This window comes from Microchirus variegatus (genome assembly GCF_963457635.1).
Source record: "Microchirus variegatus genome assembly, chromosome: 7".
NCBI classification, from domain to species: domain Eukaryota; kingdom Metazoa; phylum Chordata; class Actinopteri; order Pleuronectiformes; family Soleidae; genus Microchirus; species Microchirus variegatus.
Genome location: NC_139808.1, coordinates 26,289,851 through 26,302,191, shown reverse-complemented (window position 1 = coordinate 26,302,191; position 12,341 = coordinate 26,289,851). Strand labels below are relative to the sequence as shown.

General features: G+C 42.8%; 1 protein-coding gene across 1 annotated transcript; it reads right to left on the bottom strand.

Moving 5' to 3' along the window:
- Positions 1-267: 267 nt before the first annotated feature.
- LOC310929841 (inter-alpha-trypsin inhibitor heavy chain H3-like) lies at positions 268-11,635 on the bottom strand (the record flags this gene model as incomplete). Its single annotated transcript, XM_083892701.1, has 22 exons — positions 268-406; positions 525-636; positions 1,017-1,189; positions 1,281-1,482; positions 1,581-1,694; positions 1,867-1,905; positions 2,027-2,053; positions 2,232-2,392; positions 2,958-3,097; positions 3,178-3,363; positions 4,012-4,193; positions 5,868-5,993; positions 6,086-6,254; positions 6,335-6,451; positions 8,211-8,339; positions 8,429-8,539; positions 8,923-9,085; positions 9,541-9,645; positions 9,801-9,955; positions 10,762-10,785; positions 10,868-10,897; positions 11,519-11,635. The coding sequence occupies 22 exons, from the start codon at positions 11,633-11,635 to the stop codon at positions 268-270; spliced, it is 2,721 nt and encodes a 906-aa protein (XP_083748827.1).
- Between the last annotated feature and the right edge of the window lie 706 nt (positions 11,636-12,341).

The following is a 12,341-nucleotide window of genomic DNA, read 5'->3' as shown; positions in this document are numbered from 1 at the left end:
GCAGATTGGATAACAATCTGCTCTCAATGCATGGGTATGGGTTAGGGTTTAATGCCAGGTGTGAATGGGGCCTTTCACTATTCTTCCCATTCTCATATTTCCAAAAATGTTTCTCTTTACATAATGTGCTGTTCTGTCCTGTCGCCTACAGCTAATTATTGAAGAAGATTATGACTCGGATAACGGAGAAATTTTATCGACATATGAAATGTTCATTTCATTACATTTTGATGACGTCTTCGGTAGGTAACGATGTTTAACCTGGTTTTAGACAGTTTTGAAAAGTCCTGACACAACGTAGTCTGTCGCGTCTCCATCGATGAGGCCGGTTCCGTTATTGTGAATGAACCAGCAGGGAACGTTTTCCCCGTTCTTCACGTCGTTCCTGAAGTCTCTCTGCCAGCCTCTGTGGACGGAAAAAAACTGGATTAAAACAGAATATAGCGACCTTTTGGCTAAATCTCCTGCAACCCATCTGTGGGTCTCGACTCAGTGTTTGGGAACCACCAATCTGAGGCATGTACCTGGTCACATTGAGCTGCTGGCCTTTCACAAACATGGTGGCGTCCGGTTTCTCTGGGACTTCACCTGGACGCAGCTCAGACACCTCATATTCAATCCCGTGGTAGAACTGACCTGTAGGACAAGCCGATTCATAAATGAGTAAATATTCTCGAACCCTTTGAAGGGAAACTACATTTGGTAGTGTGTATTGTCAGAACTTAAATCTACTGTCCGTAAGTCTAAGCTTCTTGCTTTATGGAGGCCACCATCTTGCACCACCATGTTTCTACAGTCGCCCAAACAGACAAACCAGTCGGAGTGTGCTTTTTAGTATTTAAAGCAGAAACTAACTACCCAAACAAAGAAGGTCAACATCTTTTTTAGGGCTGAGCCACTGTAGTTCTCTGACGTGCTTGACAAAGGGATGTCAGAATAACCAGGATAACTCTTGAGCTGCTATAATCTTAAACCATGTGATGATCTACTTCCTGCTAAGAGTGTCATGTTTGTACCCAGCAGGCCGTGAACACCAGAGGGGAGGAGATGACTGTCCACTGTGTAGAAACCTAAATAGTCCCGATGGTACGGATGCTTCTCCCACACTTTGTGTAGCAGGATGACAAACTTGACCGAATCTTTCAGAGTCACCGTCAGGCTGCGATCCTTGGTCACAAGAAGATCCACACTGTGGGAGGAGGAGGAGGAGGAGATTATTCTGAACTGGTTAAAGGAAAATGTTTCTCTCACTAAGAGAAAGTGATGGTGCAGCCGCTCACTTGACTCCTTTGAGAGAGGCAGAGTCCGACCACAGCAGTTTGACCCATTTGCTGTCCTGGAACACTGAGATGTCACGAGTGCTCACCTCCAGCCTCACCCCCAGAGTCTGGTGGACGATGCCAAACCGCCAGAAATACGTGTTAATTTGACCATCAGGAGGGATTTTCTTGTCTCCGATTATCTGGCCGTTGACCAAAATACCTGAGGGAAACGATATGTTCAGTCATATAAATATTCAAATATTGGTCAAAAAGAAGGAGACCAGGTAGTCTTGATGATGATCAGGACTCAGGACTGACCTGATTCTGGGTCTTTAACCAGAGAGAAAATGGTTCCTGGTTTGTCGTTAATGTTGAAGCACAGAGCGTCTTCTTTCTCTGGCAGCTCTATCATGAAATGAGGATCTCCATCCACTGCAAATGATCACAATAACAGTAGAGGACAGACAACACTGCTAAGAGACAGCAGCCAAGCTCCTTCGCAGAGGATGACTAAAGTCAGCTTCTGAGGAACATGTATGTCTGTAAATAAACTTTCACAAAGCATTCAAATAACACAGTATGAGAAAAACAAAAAATGACTGACCAAAATATGTTGGTGATGGTGGAAGATAGTGACTGTACACTGGAGGGCTTGTATAATACCCTATATACAGGAATGATAAAACCAAGTTAGTTGGTGCAGTCCATTAACATAAATCTAGAAATCTTTTTTGCTTTATGGTAAAAACAAATGACCGTTTCACCTCTTCTTTCTGCCGCTTGTCTTTGTTCTGCCAAATAAAAGAAAACAACAGCTTATTACTTTCCACAGTTCACAGTGAAGCACGAACCACCACTGTTATAGTCGAGCAAAGAGAAATAATGTTGGAAAATATCAATTCAACAGCCAGTGGTGCAGGTTCATAATATAATAATAATAATACTAATAACGTTCATTTCCATCTTCACCTTCAGTCAGCTTGTCTGCAATAAGAGGGCTGTCTGTTCCATCCTCAGTCTCAGGCTTGATGACCACCATGGAGGTGAGAGGGGTGACGAAGCTGTACTTCAGAGACATGTCCAATGCCCTGGCTGTGGCGTTTTCCTTCTCATCTGAGGGACCACTCTTACTGCAGGAGTGACAAATATGGCTGTTTAAGGTTGCAACAAAAGGCAGTGGCAGTGAAATAGCCTGAGGCGCTGATAGGCTCTCTCCAAAAATTGACAACAAAGTAAAAGAAAAAAAAATGTTTTGTCCAAAATCTGACAAAAAAAGTAAAAAAAAAATGTTTCTATAATTTGACCAAAAAAAGTATACATTAGTATGACTTATACAATTTGACAAAAAAGTAAAAACAAAAGGTTATGGCAGTGAAATAGCGGTGAACCAGCCTGAGACACTGATACGCTCTCCAAAATTTGACAAAAGGAAAAAAAAGAAAATTTTGTCCCAAATTTGTCAAAAAAAAAACACGTCCAACATTTGACAAAAAGTTTTAATGTTTTTTGACCAAAATTTGACATGATCAATAATGCCTCTGTGCTCTGATGTAAAATCATTGATTTTCTCCGTGGACTTCGGTGCACGAGAGTCTGATTTTTTAAGAAAGTGGCGACACGTTCGTGAGCCATCATGGACTCAAGCAGACATAAATTTTATTGGTAGAGACCTTTGTAAAATTATTTCAATAATACCTCGTCTCCAGTAACTGCTGGATGGTCAGATAGGCCCACAGACGCTCTGTGAAATCCCCAAAGATGTACTCCTCATCTGGGTATATGTCGGTCCAGTTCACAGGATTGGCCAGACCCTGTGCTTTGTACTCCTCCTCAAACTACAGGGAATAAATGACGTCACCAAAGTAAATAACAGACACAGCAGTCATTTCTGCAGTTGTCTTCTTCTTCTTCTCACCCCCTGACCCATCACGTCCACCATGAAGTTGTCCAGGTCGTTGTCGGTCAGCCGACCAGCCACCACGATCTCTGAGCCGTTAAACAACTGGCTGAAGTGGTTTGTGGTCAACATATCCACTGTGTTGTCAGGATAACGCAGGTCCACCTCCAGAAGCAGAGGACTGGCAACTTCATCATAGAAACCCTGAAATAAACACAAAGTTTGTACACAGGTTTTTACAGATGTTTTTAATTGTGGATGAAGGTGACGAAGCTGGTACAATGTGATTTAAAGAGATAATAAAGTATTTTTACTGACATATAGATTTCACTGCTGGTCTGCTACTTCCTTATTTGGTAACTCTGTGTTTATTAAAGCTCCCATAGAGTGGTCCTGTCGCACATATATGTGAGTTATGGAGGTCTACTTACATACATTAACTTGTTTTCATGGTCAAAAACCTCCTAGCTGCTTCAAACGAGCCGATCAAAATCTCTCCTCACTGAAGCTCTAGTCAGCCGCGCTGTTTCAGACTGAAATCTCACCCCAGAAGACAGACTGTGTTGTGATTGGCCAGCCAACGACAGCTTTCTCAACTGTCTTGTGATTGGCCAGGTACCTGTACTTGCAAAACTGTCCAACAATTTTGACAGGCTTCAACATGAGCAGGTAAATAACTAAGGCCAGTGCCCACTTGATGGTGTTTGGATAAGTTATTGGTAGAAATGTAACATACAGTTTATTGCACATCTTTCAAACGGTTTCCTTGACAGGCTTCAACCTTGACAAGTGACTCATAAAGCACTGTCCACAATGAAGAGAAAACTATTAATCATATTCTAAAGCTTTCACCTGGAGTTGAAGCGTTGCATCTGAAGCTTCGTATATTCTGCGGGCGAGCCCTTTGTTTTGTTTGCTCATCACGTCCAGGAAAGCGTAATCCACGCTGTTACCAAATCCAAGAGAGAACAGAGACATTTTCCCTCCAGTTGCAGAGCGCACATTGTCCTGGATATTAAGAGTGTTTGACTCTCCTTTAAAGTCACAGATACAACATACAACGGTTTAAAATCCGACATTTACATATATATATATGTATATTTGTCTAAGGCTTCCACTTGAAGTCAGTTGTTTGGTAGGTTTAGGACAGCACATTTGGAAGATAACACAACTTCTAGTAGAGTTTAGATTCCGTTCCCGAGCCCGACCAATATTTCCCGCCACTATCCTCGGGTCAGGCCCTTGATCAAGCATTTGTATTTTTTCTCCCTCGTCGTGTCCGTGTGTATGGTATAGCACGTCGTATTGTGTGAAGGTGTAAAAACCTGCAGCCGTGAACGCGTCATTTAAAAACCAGGAAGTGTATCGTCATTAGCAACATATGCGTTCAATTACGGTTAATGTGTCGGGTCCGGGTCGGGCTCGGAGAAAACGTGCACAGGCTCGGGTCGGGCCTGATTTTTTGGGCCCAATCTAAGCTCTAACTTCTAGAGAAACAGGCATCTTGTGCGCAGTCAGCACTTGGTCTAATCCAGTGCTTCTCAATTATTTTCTGTTATGCCCCCTTTTGGATGAAGAAAACATCTCGCGAAAATCGTTCCCCCGGGTCCTATGTTCCCCGGTCTCATACAAAGCGGGGAACATAGGACCCTTTCTCTAAAAAAGGGTTCTATGTTCCCCGCTGTTCACCCAAAAGGACCCGGGGAACATAGGACCCTACCCCTTACCCTTACCCTTACCCTTACCCTAACCCTAACCCTAACCCTAACCTACCCCTTTACCCTGGAGCTCCACACCCAGGCTTCCACAAAGTGGGGAACATCGACCCTTTTTTAAAAAAAAGGTCCGATGCTCCCCGATCGGGGAACATAGGACCCGGGGAACATAGGATCCGGGAAACATAGGTACGACCTACAGATAACAGAAGATACAGAAGATGACTGATCGATGCTGCTGGTAAACACACAGCTAATTACGATCAAGTGTTGTTTTTGGTCTAAGTTTGTGTCCCAAGTTACAGTTGATATAGTTATGTGAGTATTCGAACAATTATTATTCGATTAATCGCAGATGGAAAATGCAAAACTATTATTATTGTTCCTTTTAATAAAAAAAATAAATAAATCTGATTACTCGGCAGAATACTCGATTACGAAACTATTCGATAACTGCAGCCCTAGTAAGCTACATTAAATCGGCTAACATCAACGTTTACGTTAGCATTAGCGACTGGATACTCTCGGCTCAGATGCTGAATCATTGAGGACGTGCTGTTGTGGTACGCCAGTTTTACGGCCTGTTTCACTCTCCGTCTCCGCCATCGCGACAGCTGAAATCCGGGTGTGCGTCTGCTAAAACGGCCCGTGTGGAACAATGATCCCTGCGCCTGTGGAACAGGCTGCACGAGATAGAAATTAAAATAATATTCGAGGCAGAGTTTTTCGAGTTTAATCATTGCAGTCCTATGATATTGCCTACTTTTATTCATTCTTTATTTCGTTGAATTCATTAAACCGTCCACAAGCAAAGCACGAGCAAAGTGGCTTAAGAGCAATAGTTTAAAGTGTTCCTTTGTGATACGTGAAGGACGTGAATGCTAGTTGTGCCACACAAAAATAAGAAAGTCCTTACTTAGTTACTTCTAAACTAAGGTCCATAAAGCTCATCATTAAAATGTGAGTATTCACGTACAAACTCCAGTTACTCACCAACATTTGGCATCCCATCAGTCAGTAAAATGATAATATCAACGCTCCTCTCAGGGAGCTTCTTCTCCTGCCTGTCTTTGATCAGCATGTTCACTGCTCTTAACACTGCGTCGTTGATGTTGGTCCCTGAAAGTAAAACATGCAATCGAGAGTCAAAATATATTGTTTGTGACACAGAAGGACAGCGTTTGGAGCCCAAGTCATATTTCTAAACTGACCTCCGTAGCTCTGGAGGCCCTCCACATATTTAATGGCCTCAGTTAAATTTTCTTTGGTTGCTTTGCTGAGTGAGTCCCTCCAGGTGTAAATGGTGTCATCAAACTTGATGAGGGCAAAGTGGTCGTCCTCGTGGAGGTCTTTGACGATTTGCAACATCGCCTCTCGTGTCTAGAAAGGGTCAGAGATCAAAGGTCAGAGGTACAAGTGTGTGCGTTGATATTTTTACAGTCGCCTCAGCAGTCGCTCACCTGATCCATCTTTCTCCCATGCATCGATCCGCTTATGTCTATTACAAATACCACATTCTTAGGGACTCTGCGCAGGTCAGGAGGCGCAAAGAAGTGGACAAAATACCCGTTCACAATCTGAGGGAAAGAGAATCACAAACAAATTGTTTAACCTCTTCTTCACGGTTGCCCCCGGGATCGGGGGCAGCGTCAGACGCAGCGACAAAAGCGTCATAAAACCATATCTAACTTTAACAAACACAGACATGCTGCATACCCACAGAAAGGTCAGAAACTCAGCTACCGGTTTAGAGGTTTAAAATGAGCTGTCAATCACCCTAATTGACCAAGGTAAGCCAGAGCTATGGCGCTGTGTAACTGAAGGTGCTGCAGAGCCACAGAGTTGTTATTACGCACCGCACACTCGATTATTATTATTTTTTTTTTAAAACAAGTACTTTTTAGACCAATATTGACATGTAAATAAAATTAAATGGGTTTTTAATAATTTGGTACCTAAGAAATCTCAAATGGCACAGATGGTGCCAAGCTGAGCCAAAAGTGAGAACGCCCAGACATCTCTTTACTAAAACCTCTGTAATTTCACTCTGCTTAATTTCAGCAGCATCAGACTTTGCACAGCTCATGTCCACATGTTGTTACATGACCTCCATGTGTTTTTAAGCTCCTACTGCATATTTTAAAGGTGTTATTTGCTTTAAAATGCAATATTTTTTTAGGCGAGAGAGAAAAAAAAGTCCTTCAGTTATGCTGTGTTCCATGTGCATTTACTCTGACACAGTGGCATCTACAGTGAAACGTACACCTCTGGTGGAATCTCACAAGTGTTATCTGATACCACATTGAGCTTGTAACTGCAGAGGTTTACTCTATTTAGTTTGGGCATGTCATTTTCGAGCAGGGACTCCAAAAAGCGGGTCAGGGAAGAAGAGGTTAAAGTAGACATATTAAACTCTATTTCTACAAGTTAACAGAGTTCCCTGGTGTCCTAATGGACATGTCTGTGACATGCTTTGGTAAAAATACCTTAAAGTGGACCTAGACCGCGCGTTCCAATTAGCGCTGTTTTTTAGTGTTGTCTGCGTCATTACCTTGTTTATGAAGCCCTGAAGGTTCAAAACCAACAGTTAAGCCACTGCTGAGAACGCTGTGTTTTATCGTAATCTCGGGCTCATCGAGATCTCTGAAAAAACCCGGTCCGGTTACGTAAACAGTTTGTGTAGAACTCTGTGCTGCACTGTGCAGACAAGAATAGAACACTTTGCAGACTTCAGATCTTCCGGATATTATTGCCCTCGCCTGCACTCTCGCGTTTTTTAGGGACAAAGCGGAGCTCTGCGATACAACAATTCCAGGAATGTCTCATTGTGACTTAACAATGAGTGCGGAAGTCAATATCGAGTGTTTTATCTCCTGTACTTAGACTGAGGCGGACCACAGAAACATGAGTGAGGCCTCCAGAGTCCCAAATATAAGAATTAAAATGACGTTGGGTGGAGTTAGCCTCTGAAGAACGGGTTTAGTTACACTTGAATAAAACCTCAATGTTTTTTGACAAAGTTCAGGGCATGTTTATTTTGCATGCTTTTATTGTGATGATCTCCAGTGTAGAATGAGGGAGATTTTATTAGAAAGCTGAAGATGTCACAGCGATGCAGGTCTGGAATAACGTCAGATATAATAATGTTCAGATATATTCAGTTTGTCAGGTTCTGTGAGACTTTGCTCAATCTCTATCAATGTAAAGTGCACAGAGAACCTCAAACTGGCACTGGTACCATTAATTTTTTCAGGAGCTTTGTCAGCCATCATGGCTCTGACAGCAAACCTCGCTCTACAGTTACATGTCATCACAGATTGTTGATTGACAGCTGACCTGAAGGTCCCCAAAGCTCTTTCCTCTGTTTACGTCGTATTTGATGATGAAATCTCCATCGATGAGCGTTCCATCACAGTCTGGACACTTCCTCTGCTGCTCCATCGTTGGTGAGAAGGAGATATGTGCCTGAGGAGGACATGAACACAAAACGTAGTAAATGTGAAGACAAAATTAAAGGAAACTATGAATATTTGAAGGCCTTTCTTATTGCTCACCTTTTTGTCTGTGACAGTTTTCTCCACCAGGGGGAGCAGGTCATTGCTGAGGAAGGTTGCGTGTGCATCAACAAACAAGATGCCCTGTGGCTCGTAGATGTTTGCCATGATCTGTTTCAACACAGAAACAAATAAAACCCCTGTGACGCTTAGTGGCGGTATAACCAGAAACTTGTGGGTCCGTTGTTTTGCTTTGCTCACGTTGTGTTTAGCACAACTTTCCAGTGAGTGTCAGCTGATCAGGTCAAGTTAATCAAATCACGATAAATATCATGCTAAAACACCATGACTGAGGTTTGTTGTCAGAAAATGTGTATCCAACAACTATAGCAACGTGAGCAACTCTTGCTGGGTAGTTAGCCATGACAGACACTGCCCTGCTAACTTAGCTAGCTACCACTAGCAACAAGTGTTAGGTCCACCCACTATCAAGTCTTAAAGTGACCATTGTGAATGAATTCAGCGTGAGATTTGAATCACGAGCAGAGACACACCTGGAATTTCTGCACCCGTGATTTGGGTTTAACTCGTGTTAGAATCTCATATTGGCCCAGTTTCCTCTGAAGCAGCTCCTCGTGGGTCAGAACGAAAGTCACGTTACTTTGAGCCGCGATGTTGACAGACACTGAAAACTTCTCCATCTTTCTCCCAGAGGCCCTGAAATATGCAGTAGGACATTAAAAACACATGGAGGTCATGTAACAACATGTGGACATGAGCTGTGCAAAGTCTGATGCTGTTGAAATGAAGCAGAGTGAAATTACAGCGGTTTTAGTAAAGAGGTAAAGGTATTTGTATGAGTATCATCTTATAACTAACTGACAACCTAATAACTTGACTGACAAACGGATCGTTATAAATAATCGTGACGTAAATGTGTTCTTCTTCTTCTTTTTTGGAGTTGACAGACTCGACGCAGCTTCCGCGTTATTCTGCCCCCTACAGTCTGAAGACATATCTGCATTTAAGGGGTGTCCCATTTCTAAGTGACAAAATAATAACACTTGGTTTTGAGGGCCAGCTAAGATTAAGGGTTGAGCTTGAGGGTTAAGATAGGAATTGGCCCTATTTTGTTGTTTCATTTTTATGTATTTTCATCTTGACCGACTCACTTGACCAGTCCAGCAGTCTGTCCAGAGGAAACAGCTTTCTCGTATTGTTTCTTGGCTTTTTCTTTCTCCTTCACATCCCCAACATACACCCGACCTTCAATTTCCCTGCGAGGCACAAAGACGGACAAAGACGCCATAAGACAATAAAATTCAGCTTGTTTTCCAGGAAGAAAAGATCTGCTTTAGAGCTGTTGGGAGGACACAGAGCTTAAATATTGAGTGTGGAGACAGTGGAAGTGAGAGTGTGCAGAGGCACAGACATGCTGAAGTTGGTGATGAAGGCCGTCTTGGGCAGGTCCACTTCAAAGAAGATTTCCTGCGAGGTGTTTGCTTTGTTCAGAGCCACGGACGTCATGACGGTGCGGGCGAAACGAGACGTCACAGTGCAGTCCACGGTGACGCTGTGAACCTCCACCTGACGCAGAAGGAGAAGGACATGGAAAGACCGACAAAATAATATTATATTATCTATTAATAAAATTAATCTCAGTACATTTTAACTAGAGATGACTTTCTACCACGTGTTGCAGCATTCAATACAAGACAAATCAGACCGTACTGAACTCAACAGGCTACCCAGATCCTAGCACAGGCTTTGGTCGTTTCCTGCCTTGACTACTGCAACGCCCTGTGCTGTGAAACCACTACAGATGGTCCCGAACGCGGTGGTTGCGCCTGGTCTACAATCCGTCTACAGGGGGCACATCCACCCTCTGGTGGAGGATAAAGCGGTATTTGATGGATGGATGGATTTGAACAGGATTTCTGATCGTTTCAGCTTCTGAGTGTGAATATTTCCTGGTTTCTTTGCTCCACATGAACAAAAAATTAATAAAAAACTGAATCGTTTTGGTTTGAGGACAAAACAAGACGTTTGAGAACGTCATCGTTTCCAGGTTCGACATACACCGATCAATACCGTTTTTCTTTTGACATTTTCCGCACCAAACGATGACGCGATTGATCAATAAAGTTGCGAGTCCCATGGCCATGGCCTCAACTCAACTCAACAGGAAGTTTTGAATTTGGGTGTCCATCTTTTGGCGATTTTCAGGTTTCGTAAATGCGTAAATACCAACATTAAAAGGTAAGAAAGGTTTCTCAGATTCAAAAGGGCGACGGCAACCATCCGAATTTTGGTTAACAACGCCATGAAACCCATCGCCTCGAAACTTCACACGTGACACAAGAGACCCGACACAACAAGCATAATTATCTTACCGTAGCCTCATTGGTGCTTCTTTTCTGTAAGAAAAACAAAGTATTTGAGTATTTTTCAGTTTTGTATTGTGGTTTAATATTGTGCGAATACGTTTCTATCAAATACCTGCAGTGACCTGGCAGCGCCTCTCGTCTCCTGAAGCGCAAACACAGCTGAGTGAGTTCAACGGCCATGACGCCCCCACACAAGACAAACACACCCCCACACTCTACAGTTAAACTGCAGTAAACAACTCTTTAACAAACATTGTGAAATATTTTTGCTTGAAGATTCATCGATAATTAATCAGTACTGTTTGAAAAAAAGCTCTTTCATATTTCAGCTGCTTGAAAGGCAATCACTTGTTGACAAGTGGCCTTATGATGTGAAATCTTAAGTCCTTGACTTTGAGGGACGAGGTCCTGGAAAGTCCTTGAAAAACCCTTCAATGTATGTCAACCAAGGTGTGGGAACCCTGAATAAATCATGCAAAATTTTATACACTTTTATAGCTTTAACCACTGTGCGAAACACAGGGGGGTCTTGTATTTCGCATTGTGTATTTCTAACGTTTTAATAATTGCTTTCCAAATGGCGCTGTGGAAAAAGGCCCTACACAAGCCCACATCTGACAGGGATGATAGCCGATACTGCAGGGTGGCACCGGTGGTGAAACAGTATTGACCAACAAATGGATATTTCGCACACTGCCTTTAACTGAATTATTTACTTTATAAAAAAAAGACAGATAAAAAGTACCAGAGTGAGTGAGTTCACCTGTGGAGCTTCATGGTCCTCAGAGATGACCAGAGCTGCCCGGCTCAGACTGGGCAGCCAGAGGCAGACGCAGCCCGACAGCAGCAGCAGCAGATGAACACGCAGCAGTCCAGACATGACCAAACGTCCACTGAACACTAACTGACTTCAGTACTGAGGGGGGGAAAAGCTCTCTGTCCAGGGGGAGGGTCAGAAAGTGTGTGTGTATGTTGACATACAGACCTGAGCTCTGTGCTCTGTGCTCTGGAGACCCTGAGGTAGAAATGCTGACACATCATTGCACAACAACCGTGGATTCAATAAAACGATTCACAACACAACAACAAGTCCATTGTTACATTATTACTTCCAAAAAGAGCAAAAGAATGACGGCAACATGATTAAACAGCCATTTATGTGTTTGCGCTTTGTTTTGTTTTTTATTGCAGTACCAAGGTTTCACCACTGGGTATCACTATACGTCAAGTAGTTTTTTTTTAATGTATTAAACTCGATATAAATGAGGGATGCGCAATATTATTGGCACAACATTGGTAGTGGCAAAATTTGCTGCCAAAGAAACTGCTACCTACTTAACTTCTATGCTAGCGCCCTCTAACATTATTATTCTTTATAGCGTTCGCACCGTTCCGTCCGTCCGGACTAAAATGAATACCTTCCTGTGAGCGTACGTCCTTCACATTTTGCAGGATTGTTTAGTGGATGAATATCTCCATTTTCTTTTCGTGAATTTTTACTGAATTTTTACGTGGTTTTCTTGCGGGGAAATGTGAGAAATGTGTAAACGGCACTTTACGAGCTTGTCAACACGATAACTTGACAA